Source organism: Pantherophis guttatus, chromosome 18, assembly GCF_059756535.1.
Source record: "Pantherophis guttatus breed Tessera chromosome 18, ASM5975653v1, whole genome shotgun sequence".
NCBI classification, from domain to species: Eukaryota; Metazoa; Chordata; class Lepidosauria; order Squamata; family Colubridae; genus Pantherophis; species Pantherophis guttatus.
Window position 1 is genome coordinate 1,610,732 of NC_142080.1, and position 18,631 is coordinate 1,629,362.

At 43.8% G+C, this 18,631-nt stretch overlaps 4 protein-coding genes across 4 annotated transcripts in view; 2 read left to right on the plus strand and 2 right to left on the minus strand.

The window, feature by feature from the left end:
- LOC132712540 (uncharacterized) overlaps nt 1–18,242 on the plus strand; it is a 28,429-nt gene extending 10,187 nt beyond the window's left edge. Inside the window, exons 4-7 of the mRNA XM_087881172.1 lie at nt 3,437–3,598; nt 3,733–3,882; nt 16,418–16,556; nt 17,451–18,242. Of these exons, the coding sequence (XP_087737298.1) occupies nt 3,437–3,598; nt 3,733–3,882; nt 16,418–16,556; nt 17,451–17,925 (926 nt within the window). The 3' untranslated portion in view covers nt 17,926–18,242. The remainder of the gene's footprint in view (nt 1–3,436; nt 3,599–3,732; nt 3,883–16,417; nt 16,557–17,450) is intronic.
- Nucleotides 2,551–5,506, minus strand: LOC132712537 (uncharacterized). Its single transcript, XM_060694307.2, has 2 exons — nt 5,464–5,506; nt 2,551–3,913 (listed from the first exon to the last, which is right to left on the minus strand). The coding sequence occupies exon 2, from the start codon at nt 3,889–3,891 to the stop codon at nt 3,430–3,432; it is 462 nt and encodes a 153-aa protein (XP_060550290.1). The 5' UTR covers nt 3,892–3,913; nt 5,464–5,506; the 3' UTR covers nt 2,551–3,429.
- On the plus strand, nt 7,280–9,055 carry LOC132712538 (uncharacterized). The gene is made up of 2 exons (XM_087881144.1): nt 7,280–7,320; nt 8,188–9,055. Exon 2 carries the CDS (start codon nt 8,203–8,205, stop codon nt 8,686–8,688), a length of 486 nt encoding a protein of 161 aa, XP_087737270.1. The 5' UTR covers nt 7,280–7,320; nt 8,188–8,202; the 3' UTR covers nt 8,689–9,055.
- On the minus strand, nt 12,033–13,820 carry LOC132712539 (feather keratin-like). Its single transcript, XM_060694308.2, has 2 exons — nt 13,773–13,820; nt 12,033–12,817 (listed from the first exon to the last, which is right to left on the minus strand). Exon 2 carries the CDS (start codon nt 12,800–12,802, stop codon nt 12,350–12,352), a length of 453 nt encoding a protein of 150 aa, XP_060550291.2. The 5' UTR covers nt 12,803–12,817; nt 13,773–13,820; the 3' UTR covers nt 12,033–12,349.
- Nucleotides 18,243–18,631: the final 389 nt, after the last annotated feature.

The following is an 18,631-nucleotide window of genomic DNA, read 5'->3' on the forward strand; positions in this document are numbered from 1 at the left end:
GATGAAAATATAATCCCTGGGGTTTCTTTTCCTTCCCCATCAGTCTGTAAGAGCTAAGGACCATCTGGGACAAACTTGTCTAGATGGACAAACTTCTTCCATCCAATTAAATTCTGAAACTGCCACCAGTTTAAAATATGAGACATTCTTGCAAAGCTTCATCTGGATGGTGCAAACCATTTCGGCTGAAATTGGAAGGCCCTGATAATGCAGGATATTTTAAATTGGGCACCCAAAAATTATGAAGTTGCATTCCAGACTCCAAGTGTCATCCGAGACACCCACAAAAAGCAGAGGAATTTAAATTAAAAAATCGTAACCATCTCTATGCAAGCACGATGCCAGAATGTTTTTCTCAGTCTTTTCCGCTGACTCAATGACAAAGCTGAGCTCATAAAGAATTCAGCGTATCAAATAATTAATGGGAAATGCAGACTTTTTCCTTGATCCCTTATTAGCATTGACGAGATGCCTGGAGTTTCTTGTTGAAACAACAATTAAACAACACACCTTAACTTATGCCCGTGAGTTTATACCTGCAAAATTGATTCGATGTTTGCTGATACAAATGCTTTTTTTTTAAAATTGTAGCAACAAACTTCCCCAAATGATTGGCCTCGGGATTAAAAAAGAGAGAGAGAGAAATTAAAAATAATGCTCGAATGATGAAAAGATAAACAATCTCGAAGAGACACGAAAACCGGTCTCCGGTTCAAAAGAAATATGCAGGAAATTCCTGCCCTGGGTTTAAATCCAGGTAACGAGAAAGAAAGGTAGGGAAAATACAAGAAAGTTGGCTATGGTGTTATTAGAAAAATAATATTAAACACAATTAAGTCAGAATTAAATCTGCGAGTCCCCACAGACATCCTGTTGGAGTTGTTTAGTAGTTTTTGTTGCTTGCTTAAAGGTTACACATAATTTAAGATGCAGAGGGTGTTCAGAAATTATATGCACTGTCAGATCTGAGTAAACCATAAAAATGTCACAGCATTAGGATGATGACGGATTTAATCTGGGCAGTCAGTTCACCTCTGCTTGTCCAGAACGATAAACCAAAGTTAATCCTATAATGTAACAACAGGGAGATCTTTATCGTACCTGGAGAAACCTGTTGTGTGCATTTCTTCTGTGCATTTTGTCACAGCTGTGAAAAACAAGATACGGTAAACCTGTAGAGCAAGGGTTCTGATTGTTCTCAAGAACCCCTTTCAGATAGAGGGCCCCCAACTCTTCAAAGGTCCTTCCGGGCAAGCATAACCTCTTCTGAAGACCTCTTGTATTCTCAGCACCACCAGTGAAGATCTGAAGATGATGAAGAAGGTTCTTCTTAGAAGTCAAAATAGAGAGAACCCAACATCCCATTAGTAATCCTGTTTTGCTTAGCCATAGTTCATCACCTGAGCCACAATGAGTAGACTTCATGTCTTAATCAATGCTTAACAAACCACCATGCCTGGGTTTCGTCCAACCAGCAATGCCAACAAACCAAACCAGGTCATAACCTTTTCTTTCAGGGTACTTCATTACATCCCCTCTTTCCTATTGGACATTTGAGGAACAAGTAGGCAGGAGGACTCAGGAGCAGCAGCCAATAAGTATTCTAACACCTGTTGGGTTTATCAATGAACTATGTTGTGTTGTGGGCAACTCTGTACCTCTGTATTGTTTCATTGGAAGAATGACTGGGTGGAGAAGAGACACTGTCCACACAGCTGACTAGGTTTGGAGTTGATATCTGGTGTGACCCATAATCCACCTGGTTGGGTTTGAGGTTCAAATGGACTTTCACATCAGTATGGAATGGGTTTGGAGGTCCATATACCTGTGTTTCCCCGAAAATAAGACCCAACCAGAAAATAAGACCTAGCATGATTTTCCAAGATGCTTGTAATATAAGCAGTACACCCAAAATAAGCTCCAGTTAAGGTTGTCAGCCAGATGGATGCATTTAGTACTGTATTTGCCTGAAAATAAGACCTAACCAGAAAATAATCCCTAATGCGTCTTTTGGAGCAAAAATTAATATAAAACCTGGTCTTATTTTTGGGGAAACATAGTAATATGGTGAAACTCAAACTAACCTGGTTAAGCAGGTTGGGTTGAACATGCCTCAACAGAAAAACTACTGGGAATCCTCACTCTTCAGAAAACGTGATGAGAAGAGTATGGACTTCAAGAACCTCCTTTCCTACCACAACTTTTTGCCACATCTGAAACCCAAAACTCCTTTTAATAGCTAAGATGCTTCTAATAATATGACTGTTGCACCGTTCATTTAAAGACTGGAGTCAGTCCAGGGACTTTTGTAGAAGATGAATTTTTGTGGTTTGGTGTTCTACCATGCCATGGTTGCGTAATTCAAATGTTTTGTTGTAGTTCCTTCTTGGTTAACACAGATTTTGGGGGAATGACTGTAGACAAGCATATTGTTGCTTGAGAGCTAGGGAAGTTTCTCAACTAGGGAAGTGACAAAAATACAATTGTAATCAACCAGTAAATAAATCAGATTAAAAACCACCCAGAGGTATAAAACCAGAGAGTCAAAAATGAGAATGCAGCATGAGTTTTATTGAAGAAGTAGGAACAAAAGCATGAATGGTGAATTATCAAAGGCACAAGAGACGTACAAAGCAAATGATAGAGAAATGAAACAAGTACAGCTCTATTTTTTTCGTGGCCGTAAAAGTTTGAGACAAGAAAGGAGAAACGCCAGTCCAGTGGAAGAAGATGAGCTTCAAAGGAAATTCTAGAAGCTCAACCTTTTCAGATTCTAAGCCCACAAATGGATCTTCATCTTCTTAGTCCATGATAGATCATTCCTATCTTTTTTTCAGAGCAATGCAATGACTAGCAGACATTCCCTCAATATCCTGGAAGACAGCTCCTTTTTGTCCATATGTCCATGTGCTCCCGAAGCCATAAGACCAGACTTCACTTCCCTAAAGAACCAAGGATCACACATGGTGTGTGTTGCCTCTAACACAAATGGGCTTACAGCCGATGAAGAGAATAGGACCAAGGATGGTCACAATGGAAGCAGGTGGCTAGATGATGATCTCAGGTGATGGTGTCTGATTGATGATGGAAGCGGTGACACCATCTGAGCTTACAGCCAAAGCACCAGATCCATAACCATAACTCAAAGAAGGACCTCTGTAAACAAGATGTTTGCAGAGCTTCTTCCCTTGATACCTTCACTTAAAACCCTTGACTGACCAACTGAGCAGGGAAGATATTTCACAGGAGGATGTAGTGTTCTTTGCCGTAAGTGGTTGTGGGAATACTGGAAAAATAAACACAAGCAATGGGATCAAGGTAGAGCAGGCAGAGGAGAATTGTGAAAACTGCAGACAGGCCAAAATAGGGCCCGACACGCCTTAGCCAATCTTCTGAAATCTGGTTTGATCATGGAGAGTCCTGGTTTCCTTAACAGGGGAGGTTGCAAGGATTGCAGATGCTGCCACGGCGACTGAAACGTCCCAGGCGGCCTCCGAGGTAGCCATCACCCAAGCGTCCGAGACCTCCGGGGGCACATGGGGTTTGGCCTCCGACGGCGACGGGCTCACAGCTGGCGGAGAGGATGGGACCAGGGAGGGTGACCACAACTGCAGGTGGCCGGATGGTCACCTCAGATGCTGGGATCTGGTTGATGGGTCTGGGGATGATTCCGGAGAGAGTGCCCAGGCTTCCTGAGGTTTCACCAGCTCCATAGCCATAACCTAAACCAAGACTTCCATAGCCAAGACCGGCAGAGCCAAGACCTGCATAGCCGAAACCTCCATAACCGAGCCCTCCACAGCCAAGGCCTCTGGTACCAGCTGATCCGAAGCCAACAACTGGGGCGGAGGCACAAGATGGCACAGCACAGGAGGGTCCACAGTAAGGCATTGTGTTGAGTTGTGAAGTGAGTCTAATGTAAGAAATAGAGAGAGATCGTGAGAATTGCATTCAATTCACTTTTATCACCGTATCTGTCACTTCTTCTGTTGACCAACGGGATAACTTTAATAGGCTTTGATTTGCTAGAACTGGGGTGAATGGTAACCTTTAACTGATCTTCTCAATTTAGGCTTCCTCAACCTAAAATGGTCAAGAGGCTCGCCAGTACGGGCCATGAATTTTGGAAGGCAGAGCCTAACCTTTCCTTTTCTTAGAGGGGAGAAGAAAATTTTGAAGCAAAGGTCCAGCTTTAAAGACTTGGCTTTCTTTCAGCACCCCCATTATTTTTGAAACCAACTTTGGATCCAACGTGATGGTCCTCAACCAACTGACTTCCGTTCTAGAAGAAACCAGCCTGCTTCTTTGACCTGACCAAGGAAAATGCATGGTTGAAGTCTCCAAGATTGAACATCAAATCAAAGGCTCCGTGTTTTGAACTTGGATATAAAGTAGGGGAGAAATCTGCATTTCTGTGTCTCCTGAGTCCATCAAGCCTAAAAATACTCTGTAAATATTAGCCAATCTCTGTGCCATATACTTTTGTTTAAGGCTGAAGACTTGTGCTTCTTTCTTTGGCCAGCTAGTGGCCAAGTCATAAGAAGACCAGGAGAAAGGTCTGCCCATATTTTTCTTGTCATCTTCTCCAAAACTAAGATTAGATCTCAATTTCTCAACTGGTTTCATGACCTCTGAATAAGAAGTCAGGGGTTTTTGAATGAGAGTTTTGCTCATTCTACTTAACAGTTGAGTTCACTGGAGACCCTCAAACATTTGTCATTACAACCTGGATCTTATAAACATGACCATCCAAGCTATCTTAGAAAGACCCGGTTGCTTTCCAGTATCCTAACCATAAACTCTTTGGATGGTAAGCGAAAAATAGAGAAGGAGAGGTGGGGAAAAAACATCAAAATGAAGCCCATCCTAGTCCTTCAAATAGAAAGTGTGAAGCTGGTTCTGAAAGCAGAAGCATCCAGTAGCATTCTAGCCTATGATGAGGTCCATATTTTGAAGAACCTCAGATTCTGACTTGAAGATTCTACCTCATCTGCTTACAACCAGGAGGGATTCTTTCTGAATAGATAGTCTTACCTGCTTCGTAGAGAAGTAAGACAGGAGAATCAAGCAGAACAATTCTAGTCTATGATGAGGTCAATATTTTGAAGCACCTCAGATTCTGACTTGAAGATCTATCTCAGCTGTCTCAAAAAGATTGGATTGCTTTCGTTCCTCTCTCTCTCCCTCTCTCTCTCTCCCTCAACCTCCCTCTCCTTCCATCCCTTTGACACTCTCTTTTTCTCCCTTTCTCTCCAAACTCTGACCTCTATCTTCTGAAACTCAAAATGAAGCCTTCCTACTCCTTCAAATAGAACACCAGAAGCTGATTCTGAAAGCAGAAGCTTTCAGAAGCATTCTAGCCTCTGATGAGGTCCAAATCTTGAAGAATCTCAGATTCTGGCTTGAAGATCTCCTTATCACCCTTGCAGCCAGGAGGGATTCTCTCTGAGTAGATAGTCTTACCTGTTTCTGAAAGAAGTAGTGAAGACAGGAGTGTCAACCAGAAGCTAATGGCACTCCAGAGAGAATAGAGAGCTTTTATACGATTCGGATCGCGTCCACAGGAAGTTGGGACTCATAAAACTTCATTAGGCTTCCTACAATTTGCATTTCCGTCATTCAAAAGAAGAAAAAAAAGGTTCTTCACTCAGCAGAAATTGTCGCCTTAGCATTCTGTGGTACAATCATCATGTCACCACAAATAAGCTACTGGATGAACTGTGCATCCTTTTAAATTTGCCGACTTCAGGTCAAATGCTTCTGTTTATCTGATCTTGGAAATGTGCCACTGCCATGAGGCGGGGATAAAGGTAAGATCAAAGCTGGGTTGTTGTCTTCAGTAGCAACTCCACGAAAATGATAGCATTTCCTTGAATCAGCACAGAATATCTCTGACTTCAAGGTGGGGAGATTATGACTCTGCAGATATCCATGAATCTACCCAATACGTTGGGAAGATGGAAAAATGGTGTTCTCCAGGCCTTGTTGAAAACCAGTAACCCCAGTTCACTCTGATCCTGAGGCCACCTGCTCCAGGTTGACTTTACTCTTCAGTAATGTCTGGAGAATGAAGCACCCTGGAGGTCCAATCACCAATTCCAGAACCTCAGAGTTGAACTTTCTCCATCATGGCCCCCCTTTCTGAACTATCTAACCCAAACATTTTGACCAACCCAACTTTAGTAAGCTTTCATGGAGCCATGAAAACATGTCTGTTCCAGAGCATGTTTGAAGCAGTGTGAAGATCACATACTGATGTTGGCACACAACTTCTCAAGCTCTGATAATGATAGTTTGTTCAAATAAATTAGTTAACATGGCTTAGCAGGATAGATAAATCCAACTCTGCAGTGATATCCTGGAGGTCCCATCACCTCCAGATCCTCAATGTTCAACTTTCTTATGATGGTCTTGTCACCTCCAAAAGCTCAGAGTTCAACCTTCTCCATGATAGTCCCTCTGTCTGACTATTTGGTTTATCCCAAATATTTTGACCAACCCAACTTTACTAAGCTTTCAAAGAAGCATTGAAACATTTCCATCTATAAAAACATTTTGCACCGGCAAGATTGGCAAAAATGTTTAAAGACAGAACAGATAAAGGTTGGAAGTCTAATCAAGCATCTGGCACATATTATCATATGTGGTAGACATGCCCAAAAGCAAGAAAATATTTCTGTTGCTTTTGTCTCTTTTTGTGCTGGTTTCTTCTCAGAGTGGAGTGACCTACAAACCAGAGTCAGTAAATAAATGAACAAGGAATCCTAGTAGATTATTTTAAAGTCATTGATGGACATCCATCAGCAAATGTCCCTCCACTGGGAGACTCCTGCCTTTGTGGAGCGATTGATGGCATGATGAATGCCAATTCTTCTTGATCTTAAATATTGAGAAAAGAGTTTTGATTTTTTTTCCCCTTTCATTTTCAATTGTTGCCTTCACCTTTTAAGAACACAAAAGAGAGGTGGTGATGCTAGGAATAGACCAGGTCCATCCATAACAATTTCCATGTGTCATGCCTTCATTCAGTCATTGTGTTTTGAATGAGTGAGTGACGTCCATCGAAACAAGAAAAGAAAAGATCAAAGGGACAATCACAATTTATGTGGTTGACAAAACGCCATGTCTTCAACACTCATTTCTACTTATTAAAGTAATAAGCTGTGCAGAAGCTGCTGATTAATGAAACCCTGGGGCGCAAAGGGGGTGTCTCTAAGCCTTCCGGTGGGGACAGAGAAACAGTATAAAAGAGCTTCTTGCATTGACAGCTTCCATCAGCTTCATCTCCTCCTCTTGACTGCTTCTCTGAGAGTCTCTCTGGTAAGTCCCTTGCATCTGAGATGCCTTCTAAGCTGTTATGGCACTTTGTGTCATGGAATGGGGTGGCGTGGAAGATTTACAATATATACAAGAATCTGATGGAAGGAAGGAAGGAAGGAAGGAAGGAAGGAAGGAAGGAAGGAAGGAAGGAAGGAAGGAAGGAAGGTTCTGACTCCTCTTAGGAAGAGCCTAGAAACTTGTTTTGCTCTGACCTTTCAGAGCTCTGAGCATTCAGAAAACATGTTTGTCTTAGACTGAGAGTTACAGCGACCTGTATTTCATTCAGACGTTAGGAAAAACTTCCAGATTTGTAGAACTGTAGAGCAGCCATCTGATAGGGGTTGTAGCTTCTCCATCTCTGGAGATTTTTCAGAAAAGACTAAACAATTACTTCTTCATCCCATGCTTAACCAGTTGGAATGTCCCACCATTCATGAGCTTTCTAAGTGACTTCCAAGAAGCAAAGTCAATAGGGAAACCTGTTTCTCTTTTAATGACCAAGGCAAAACAGGTTGTAAAATCAAGTGTGTGACTCTCTTAAGGACTGCCCCACTGGGCAATGGGATCCAAATTTGAGCGTTTGAAAATGACCGTCCCAAGTGTGATCATGACTTGCTACCAGAAGTTGTAGATGCTCCAATGCTGGAGGTTTTTAAGAAGAGATGGGACAATCATTTGTCTTAAACGGTAGAGGGCTTCCTGCTTGAGCAGGGGGCTGGACTAGAAGACCTCCGAGGTCCCTTCCGACTCAGTCATTCTCTGTGTTGAGGGCTACCTGTCCATGATACCAGGAAGGGTTTTCGTTGAGGAAATTCATGCTCTGTGTGTGAATCACCAAACACATAGTTCTTCTTCTTCTTCCAACAGCTCTTCCATCCAGCCATGCCTTACTGTGGACCCTCCTGTGCTGTGCCATCTTGTGCCTCTGCCCCAGTTGTTGGCTTTGGGTCAGCTGGTGCCGGAGGTCTCGGCTGTGGAGGTCTCGGCTATGCAGGTCTCGGCTATGCAGGTCTTGGCTCTGGAGGTCTTGGCTCTGGAGGTCTTGGCTCTGGAGGTCTTGGTTTAGGTTATGGCTACGGAGCTGGCGCCTTGGCTGAAAGCTCAAGAAACCTGGGCACCCTCGCCGGAGTCATCCCCAAACCCATCAACCAGATCCCAGCATCCGAGGTGACCATCCAGCCACCTGCAGTTATAGTCACCATCCCTGGTCCCATCCTCTCCGCCAGCTGTGAGCCCGTCGCTGTCGGAGGCTACAACCCATGTGCCCCCGGAGGTCTCGGACGCTTGGGTGCCGGCTACCTCGGAGGCCGCCTGGGACATTTCGGTCGCCGTGGCAGCATCTGCAATCCTTGCAACCTCCCCTGTTAAGGAAACCAGGACTCTCCATGATCAAACCGGATTTTAGAAGATTGGCTAAGGCATGTCTGGGGCCTACATTGGCCCACATCTATCTTTCACAAGTCTCTTTCTTCTGTCTCCTGGCCACCTTCAGCAGATAGTACCATGCCTTCCTGTGAAATGAGCCCCCTGCTAAATTGATAAGGGAAGGGTTTTTGAATGAAGTTATGAAGGAAAGAAGATCTGTGGACATTTAGGACCTTGTCCCTTCCCTGCCCTCTAAAACTATTTCTCAAACAGGAAATGTGGATTGCTTTGGACTACTTGGCGCATCTGATGGTTTTTCTCAATGTTCTTTCTTTGCACCTGAATAAAAGTGATTCTGCATTGCAAACTACTCGTTCTCCTTGGTTGTCATTTGACGATGGGTGAAGTCTTCTCTTGGTGGCCGTGGAGGTTTTCTCCATGGAGCCTGGGTGGGGTAGGGGTGGAAAGAGAAGGGTGGCTAAGGTTGCCCTGCTGATGAATAAGTCATGGTGGTTGAAGCAGCTCATTGGCTGGGTTTGCCCTTTGCACTGATTCATGTCAACTGGGCCAGGTCTGGGTCAAAGCTGCTAGAAGGACTATCACAATTCGGGTTCTCCTGCCCCTCTATTCTGCCTTGCTGACACCACACCTGGAGAACTTTGTACAATTCTGGGTACCACATATTGAAAAGGATATTCCATTTGTAGAAGGTTCAGGGGAAGGTGACAGGAAGACATGGGGGTCTCTTTTGGTATAGGGCTTCCTGCTTGAGCAGGAGGTTGATCTAGAAGACCTCCAAGGTTCCTTCCAGCTCTATTCTAATTGATTTATTAGATTGAGGACATGCCTTATGAGGATGGGCCAAAGGAACATGAGATATTTAGTCTCAAGTCAGCAAACCTAGAGGGATCAGCGTAGGTCCATCATAGGATGAGGTTCAGGATCATGAAGGGAAGGTACAATCAAGATGTTCATGGACCATCTCTTAGGGGCCCAAAACTAGAGTAACAAGTACAGGTTGCCAGATCTAGATGGCCTCTAAAATGTAATTGATGAAATATAGTTATCCAAACCATGAAGGTTAATGAGTTTAATTCCTTGAAGGGGCTTTCAACTCCCATAGAACAACATATGGCTACTCACCTCTGAAGATGCCTCATAAAGATGAAAAAAGTAATATCATACCTCTATGGTCATTTTATCTGAGAACACACAGGGTATACACTATGTACAATCCTTTCTCAAAAATGGTGTCAGACGGCATCTGATGGTGGCATCTCATAAGAATAGGTCAACTTATTGTCCAAAGCACCCGAAGGTAGGACAAGAAGCAACAGAGAGAAACTAATCAAGAAGAGATCTAACTTAGAAATAAGGAGAATTTTCTTGATAGATAACACTGAATCAGTGGAACTGTTGTAAGTGCTCCAACACTGGAGGTTTTTAAAGAAGAGATTGGACAGCCATTTGCCTGAGATGGTTTAGAGTTTCCTGCTTGAGCAGGGGGTTGGATAGAAGACCTCACAGGTCCCTCCCAACTCTTGTTATTGTGTCGTTCTGTTAATAGAGCAAGTGGTATCTCTGTGCTATTTCTAAGCTCTTTGTTATGAGAGCTTGAGGGAAGTTGCCTTGATTATTCAGAACAGACAACTCAAGATAGAAAGAGCTTGTGGGATTCACTGTTACTGTAGACAATCATGATGATGAGAGAGTAGAAAGGTTTCACCAGGAATGAAGTCCTATTACCAGCTGTTCTCCAGGATTGCCGATCAAAGCTTGGGAACATAGAATTCAGGATAACACTTCAGTTCTTTCCTCAGTTTTGGGCTCCCTGCAAAAACGGTATGGACTTTGCAAGAGACCATGTTTCCCAGATCCCTCAGGGGTGACCACTAGGTAGAGCCTCTTCATGGAAAGGCTGTGTTAAGGAACTGCACCCTGAGTTGGCAGAAGTCATCCCTGAATGAAGGACCTGCTACATTTTTGCGATGTGCTAAATTTATTAGAACCGCTGGATGAACAGGGATTGGAAGAAGAATGGAACATTCTGGAGTTTGTGGGATCTTCTGGCATTCCCCAGAAGGTTCCACTGACTGACTGACTGACTGACTGACTGACTTAATGACTGACTGATTGATTGACTGAATAAATAAATACATGGATGGATGATTTAAACAATAATAATAATTAAGAATTATATATGCAATGGATTGGAGACCCCCTGAATATTTTGGGGCCACAATGGAACCTACTGACATATCCAATTCCCTCATGGAAAAGACTCGGCTCAATCCAACATTGAGCCGTTGGATGGAACAGCTCAATAAACAAGGATTGGAAGAAGAATGGAATATTCTGGAGTTCATGAATCTTCTGGAATTCCCTAGAAGGTTCCGCTAACTGACTGACTGATTTAATGACTGACTGCTTGACTGCATCAATCAATCCATCAATGAATGAATGAATAACTAAATAGATGATTTTTTTAAAAAATTAAGAATTATATATGCAATGGATTAGAGACCCCCTGAATATTTTGGGCCCACAATGGAACCTTTTGACATATCCAATTTCTTCCCCTCTCTGAAAAATTTCCTCACGGAAAAGACTCGGCTAAATGACCCATCTGGAGCAGAATATGGATTGTATCTCTAGCGTTGATAAATTCTAATTCTATCATATTTCCTAATCAAGGCAAATATTCCAAGTTTTGGTTCAAACAGGGAAGAACCTGCAGGGGTCACTGTTGGAAGAGAAGATCAGTGGCGTCTCTGCATGATTTTGGATCTGACCTTCTGTCTAAGTCCTTGTGTTCTATGAGAGGTTCATCCAAACCATTGACATCTGAGGGTGAAGCTCAAGAGATACCCCTTTGTCTGAGTGGATTGAGGTTCTGGGCAGCTCAAAGGCCTACTTAGGAGACCTGTTCAGAGAGAGCAAGAGAGAGAGAGAAGATGGTGTAATCTGGTGGTGGCCATTAAATGGCTTTAAAGGTGGATGAGATACCACCATGGAGGAGATGCCTACCATGAGCTATTAGTCTTGAAAATTCAACATTAGCTGTAGGGGATGGAGAACATCCTTCCAATGTTCTGTGGGGAACTCTGGGGGCATCAAAGGGACAGATCTCCAAGCTTCTCTTTGCAATCACCATAAAGGTTGACCTCTGGGAGAAACCAACTGTTGGACTAAGAAGGACCTTGACTTGGTTCATCTGAGCTCGTTTTAGTGTCTTTGGAAACCTGGAAGGCAGATTTGCCATTGAACACAAGAATCTTCAACTTTAATTTAATTCACTCTAACTCATGCTACCAAGGGTGGAGCTCAAAGGAAGACAGAGACATGGGTTCAAATCAAGCACATTTTACTTTATTGGAAGACACAGAGAAGTGACATTTAGAGGCACACAAGACTTGGTGAAGGCTTGTTTTATATATAAGCAAGGGGGGAACAGGGTTTGGAGTATTTTAAAGCAAGGATGGGAAACAAAGAAAGAGTAGGAGAAGTCCAACAGAGTCGTAAGAGGTCTTCCATGCCAATTTCATCCCTCTAAAGGCAAACGCAACCAGTTTGTCAAAGATCGATGCAGTCCAGAACAGGGCTCAGATACGCTTTATCCAATCTTCTCAAATCCGTTTTTTGGTCGTGGAGAGTCCAGGGGAATTTAGCAGGGGAGGTTGCAGGGCAGAGAGCAGATGCTGCCACGGTGTCCGAGACGTCCCAGGCGGCCTCCGAGGTAGCCAGCACCTAAGCTTCCAATACCTCCGGGGGCACATGGGGTTTGGCCTCCGACGGCAACGGGCTCACAGCTGGCGGAGAGGATGGGACCAGGGATGGTGACCACAACTGCAGGTGGCTGGATGGTCACCTCGGATGCTGGGATCTGGTTGATGCAGGAGGGGACGACTCCAGCCAAGGTGCCCAGGTTTCTTGAGCTTTCAGCCAAGGCGCCAGCTCCATAGCCGTAGCCCAAACCGCGGCCATAACCCAAGCCGTAGCCCAAACCGTAGCCCTGACCCAAACCCCAACCAAGACCTCTGGAACCAGCTGATCCAAAGCCAACAACTGGGGCGGAGGCGCAAGAGGGGACAGCACAAGAAGGTCCACAGTAAGCCATGGCTGGATGGATGAGCTGTTGGAAGAAGAAGAAGAAGAAGCATGGGTTTTGTGATTCACACACAGCATGAGAAAAAACAAGAAGACACTTCCTAATATCATGGATAGGTGGCCTTCAACATACGACCACAACTGATTCTGCCATAAATACATCTAGCTGCCAAGCACCCAAATATTGATCACATGACTTATGATGGTCATAAGTCTGAGGATCGGCCACAAGGCACTTTTTACAACAACATCGTCAGGAATCCTGCAACGAAGTTTAGTCTGCCGTTCGGTGGATCACAAAGTGGACCTCTTTTATTGGACAGTGACTTCCCACCTTGATGGAAGGACCCTAAGACGTCTGTTCCACAGTTGCACCAATCTGGAAGTTTTTGCTAATATTCAAATGAAATATAAGCAGGTCTTTCATTCTGAGATCAAGCGTGTTTTCTGAAAGCTGCTTTAAGGTCAGAATGAAACATTTCTCTAGGTTCTTCCTAAGAGGAGGCAGAATTGTTCCTTCCTTCCTCCCTTCCTCCCACCCTCCCTCTCGCCGTCCCTTCCCTTCCCTTTCTCCTCCCTCCCTATTCCCTCCCTCCCTCATTCCCTCTCTCCTTCTCTCCCTTCCTCTCTTACTTCTCTTTCTCCTCTTTCTCCTCTATCCCTCCTTCCTTCCTCATTTCTTTCCTTCCTTCTCTTCCATCCTTATTCCTTCCTTCCTTCTAATCTTCCTCCCTTCTCTCTCTCCTCCATTCTTATCTCCTTCCTTCCTTCCTTCCTTCCTTCCTTCCTTCCTTCCTTCCTTCCTTCCTTCCTTCCTTCCTTCCCTCTAATCTTCCTCCCTTCTCTCTCTCCTCCATTCCTATCCCTCCCTCCTTCCCTCCCTCCCTCCCTTCCTTCCTTTCTTCTTTCCTTCCCACACCAATTCACGACACAAAGAGCCATAACAGCCTAGAAAGGCATCTGAGATGCAAGGGACTTACCAGAGAGACTCTTAAAGAAGCAGTCAAGAGGAGGAGATGAAGCTGATGGAAGCTCTCAGCATGAGAAGCTCTTTTATACTGTTTTTCTGTCCCCACAGCTAGCTTAGAGACGCCCCTTTTGGCTCCAGGGTTTCATTTATGTTTGTGCACAGTCTCATCAAACTGCCCAAAATTACTTTAATAATAGGAAATAAACATGAGTTTGAAGACTTAGCATTTTGTCAGTCCCACAAGATGCAGTTAACACTTTGATCTTTTTCTTTCTTTCTTTCTTTCTTTCTTTCTTTCTTTCTTTCTTTCTTTCTTTCTTTCTTTCTGTCTTTTAAACTCACTTTATTTCTAGCCTTGCTGAACGCAAAACAGCATCCTGTTTATAATTTCAAATTTCAAGATTTTGTTCAATTATTCAATGGCTGCGGACAATATTTTCTCCTCATCCCTGTTGCATCACGAGCCGTGATTGAGCATCAGTAGATTCACTGATCTGATCTACTTATAATAGCAATGTTCAACAAATATTTATTTGATTTTGAGTCAGCCTATCCATTCAGAAGATAGAGGAGATTGTGGAGAGAAAGGGAGAAAAAGAGAGTGTCAAAGTGAGGGAGAGAGAGAAAGGGAGAGGAAGAGGGGGGGAAGAGAGGGGGAGAATGGGGGAGAGAGGGGGGGTGAACAAACAGGCTGCTACATAAGGTTTGGAACAGGGTGGTAATCACTTACCTTCCCTACCAGTTCGCAAATATGTGTGTGTGCGTGCACACATGCAAACTCCGCTCGCACACGCCATCTTCCATGCATGAGCAAGGCCTTCTGAGCATGTGCAGAATGCCAAAAATGTGGGAAAATGGGATGTCATGATGTCCGTGTGGGTGAGCAGGGCATCCTGTAGTCAGCCCTACCTGTTCGCCCGAATTGGATAGAACCGGCTGAATGCCACTACCAGTTTGGAAGCTTTCATAGGGGGCCTTCCAAGAAATCCTGAATGGTCACCTCTCAGAGTGATGTAGTAGAACATGTACAGAACATGTACAGTGGGAAAAGGAAGGTCCCTTCCATTTCTGTGGTTCTAGAGAAGAAAGTGGGGTTTTGTTTTGTTTTGTTTTGTTTTGTTTTGTTTTGTTTTGTTTTGTTTTGTTTCGTTTCGTTTCGTTTCGTTTCGTTTCGTTTCGTTTCGTTTCGTTTCGTTTTTGAATCAAGTTTTATTGAATGTTCCCCCCACATTCACCCCCATCTTTTTTTTTTTTTTGAACAGAGTATTGGCCATATCTTATCTTATACAATTTTTCAAGTTCAAATACATTTTACTCAATTACAATTTTGCCAAAACCTTCCCTTTCTCCCCTATTTTTTCTTTAATTCATATCTCAATATTTCTATGCTTATTTGTATAAACAACATCTTCATTTGCCTCTCAAATTCTAATTTTCCTACTTGCTCACGTTTATTCTCTTTTATTTATTAACCATTCCTTCTTTATCTTAATATTTATATGTGTGTTTGGGGTTGCCTTTCTTTCATTTCCTCTTTTTTGTTATACAGCAGTCTTTCTTCTCAGTCTCTTCCCTCTCCCTCTCTTCCTTCCTTCCTTCTTCCTTTCTTTCCCTCCTCTCCTGCTCCTTACTACTTCCCCTTCCTTTCTCCTCCTCCTCCTTTCTTCCTCCCTGACTAACCCTCTCTCCTACTCTGATTTCCCCCTCTTCCTTCCTCCCCTCTTTTCTATCTCTCTCTCTCCTTTCCCTTCTCTTCCATCTCTCTACTTCTTCTTTCATTTTTCTTTATTGCTGTATACATTTTCAACTTAATATTTTCCAATATGGTGTCCAGGCAACCCCGACCAATAAAATGGGGTTTATCTACCCTGCTAAGCCATGTTAACTATTTTTTCCCCGAAGAAATCATAGTTATCAGAGTTTGAGAACTTGTGTGCCAACAGCTGTATGTGATCTTCACTCTGCTTCAAAAATATGCTCCAGAACTCATAGGTTTCCATGGCTCGATGAAAGCTTAACAAAGTTGGGTTTGTTAAAATATTTGGGTTAGGTAGTTCAGAAAGGGGGAACCACCATGGAGAAAGTTCAACTCTGGAGATGACAAGACCATCATGAGAAGGTTGAACACTGTAGTTCTGGAGGTGGCCTTCCATTAGTGATGGGACCTCCAGGATGCTTCTCCTTCCAGTCAACACTGCAGTGTAGAGTCAACTTGGAGCAGGTAGCTTCAGGTTGAAAGTGAACTTGGGTGAACTGGTTTTGAACAAAGACTTGAAAATACTATTTTTCTATTTTCCCATGTATTGGGTAGGTTCAGGGATGCCTGCAGGTCACAAGCTCTCCGCCTTGAAGTCAAAGGTATCCTTGAGTCGCCGATGTGCTGATCCACAAAAATGTTGTCATTTTCACAGAGTCACTACTGAGGACAACAAACCCAGCTTTGATCTTGCCTTCATCTTCCACCCCATAGGTGTTGCTCACTTCCATGATCAGATAAACAGAAACATCTGACTTGCATATTTACAAAGGAAAAACAGAAGTAGTAGTAGCTTATTTGTGGTGACGTGATTATCGCACTTCACAAAGGCAATGTGACAGTTTGTGCTGAGTGGAGTCCTTTTTGTTTCTTTTGAATGCCGGAAATGCAAATTGTAGGAAGCCTAATGAAGTTTTACGAGTTCTTTCTCAATTTCCTGGGGACGCAGAGAGAATGGTATAAAAGCTCCCTCTGCTCTCTGGAGTGCCATCAGCTTCTGGTTGACTCTCCTATCTTCACTACTTCTCTCCGAAGCAGGTAAGAGAGAATCTTACAACTCAGAGAATCTACTCAGAGAGAATCCCTCCTGGTTGCGAGCAGATGAGGTAGATCTTCAAGCCAGAATCTGAGATTCTGCAAGATTTGGACCTCATCAGAGGCTAGAATGCTTCTGAAAGCTTCTGCTTTCAGAATCAGCTTCTGGAGTTCTATTTGAAGGAGTAGGAAGGCTTCATTTTGAGTTTCAGAAGATAGAGGTCAGAGTTTGGAGAGAAAGGGAGAAAAAGAGAGTGTCAAAAGGATGGAAAGAGAGGGAGAGGGAGAGAGAGAGAGAGAGGAACAAAACCAATCCAATCTTTTTGAGACAGCTAAGGTAGATCTTCAAGTCAGAATCTGAGGCGCTTCAAAATGTGGACCTCATCACAGCCTAGAATTCTTCTCAATGTTTCTGATTTCGAGAAGACTTTTTTGGAGCTTGCTTGCTATTTGATTTTTCTTGGCAAGTTATAGAACCAGACTGCCTCTGCTTTCTTCTACAACCTCTTTATTTTTTAACTTCTCACCATTAGCAGTGGAAGCCAGAAGGTCTAGGGCCATCCAAAGTGGACTTCAAAAATGATTGGGGAGATGAAAGAAAGCCAAGTTTTTAACGTCTAATAATTCTTCAAATTATTCTCCTCCCCTTTAAGAAAAGGAAGGAATGGGTTTCCGGCTCTGCCTTCCAAAGTTCATGTCCGTACTGGTGAGCCTACTGACCATTTTAGGTTGAGGAAGCCTAGCTGGAGAAGGTTAATTAGAGGTTACCATTCATCTCAGTTCTAGCAAATCAAATCCTCTTAAAGCTATCCTGTTGGTTGACCGAAGAAGCAAGGGGTGCGATGGTAAAAGGGAACGAATGCAATTCTCACAATCTCTCTCTATTTTGTACAATAGACTCACCTCACAACTCAACACCATGGTTGACTGTGGACCTTCTTGTGCTGTGCCTTCTTGCGCCTCCGCCCCAGTTGTTGGCTTCGGATCAGCTGGTTCCAGAGGTCTTGGTTGGGGTTTGGGTCAGGGCTACGGTTTGGGCTATGGCTTCGGTTATGGCCATGGTTTGGGCTACGGCTACGGAGCTGGCGCCTTGGCTGAAAGCTCAAGAAACCTGGGCACCTTGGCCGGAGTCGTCCCCTCCTGCATCAACCAGATCCCAGCATCCGAGGTGACCATCCAGCCACCTGCAGTTGTGGTCACCATCCCTGGTCCCATCCTCTCCGCCAGCTGTGAGCCCGTCGCCGTCGGAGGCCAAACCCCATGTGCCCCTGGAGGTATCGGAAGCTTAGGTGCCGGCTATCTCGGAGGCCGCCTGGGACGCCTCAGACGCCGTGGCAGCATCTGCTCTCTGCCCTGCAACCTTCCCTGCTAAATTCCCCTGGACTCTCCACGACCAAAAAACGGATTTGAGAAGATTGGATAAAGCGTATCTGAGCCCTGTTCTCGACTGCATCGATCTTTGACAAACCGGTTGTGTTTGCCTTTAGATGGATAAAATTGGCACGGAAGACCTCTTACGACTCTGTTGGACTTCTCCTACTCTTTCTTTGTTTCCCATCCTTGCTTTAAAATGCTCCAAACCCTGCTCCCCCCTTGCTTATATATAAAACAAGCCTTCATCAAATCTTGTGTGCCTCTAAATGTCACTTCTCTGTGTCTTCCAATAAAATGAAATGTGCTTGATTTGAACCCATGTCTCTGTCTTCCTTTGAGCTCCACCCTTGGTAGCATGAGTTAGAGTGAATTAAATAAAGTTGAAGATTCTTGTGTTCAATGGCAAATCTGCCTTCCAGGTTTCCAAAGACACTAAAACGAGCTCAGATGAACCAAGTCAAGGTCCTTCTTAGTCCAACAGTTGGTTTCTCCCAGAGGTCAACCTTTATGGTGATTGCAAAGAGAAGCTTGGAGATCTATCCCTTTGATGCCCCCAGAGTTCCCCACAGAACATTGGAAGGTTGGTCTCCATCCTCTGCAGCTAATGTTGAATTTTCAAGACTAATAGCTCATGGTAGGCATCTCCTCCATGGTGGTATCTCATCCACCTTTAAAGCCATTTAATGGCCACCACCAGATTACAC

Bases quoted from the DNA above. Each gene is read 5' to 3' on its own strand.
- LOC132712537 (XM_060694307.2), bottom strand. From the start codon at position 3,891: ATGCCTTACTGTGGACCCTCCTGTGCTGTGCCATCTTGTGCCTCCGCC.
- LOC132712538 (XM_087881144.1), top strand. From the start codon at position 8,203: ATGCCTTACTGTGGACCCTCCTGTGCTGTGCCATCTTGTGCCTCTGCC.
- LOC132712539 (XM_060694308.2), bottom strand. From the start codon at position 12,802: ATGGCTTACTGTGGACCTTCTTGTGCTGTCCCCTCTTGCGCCTCCGCC.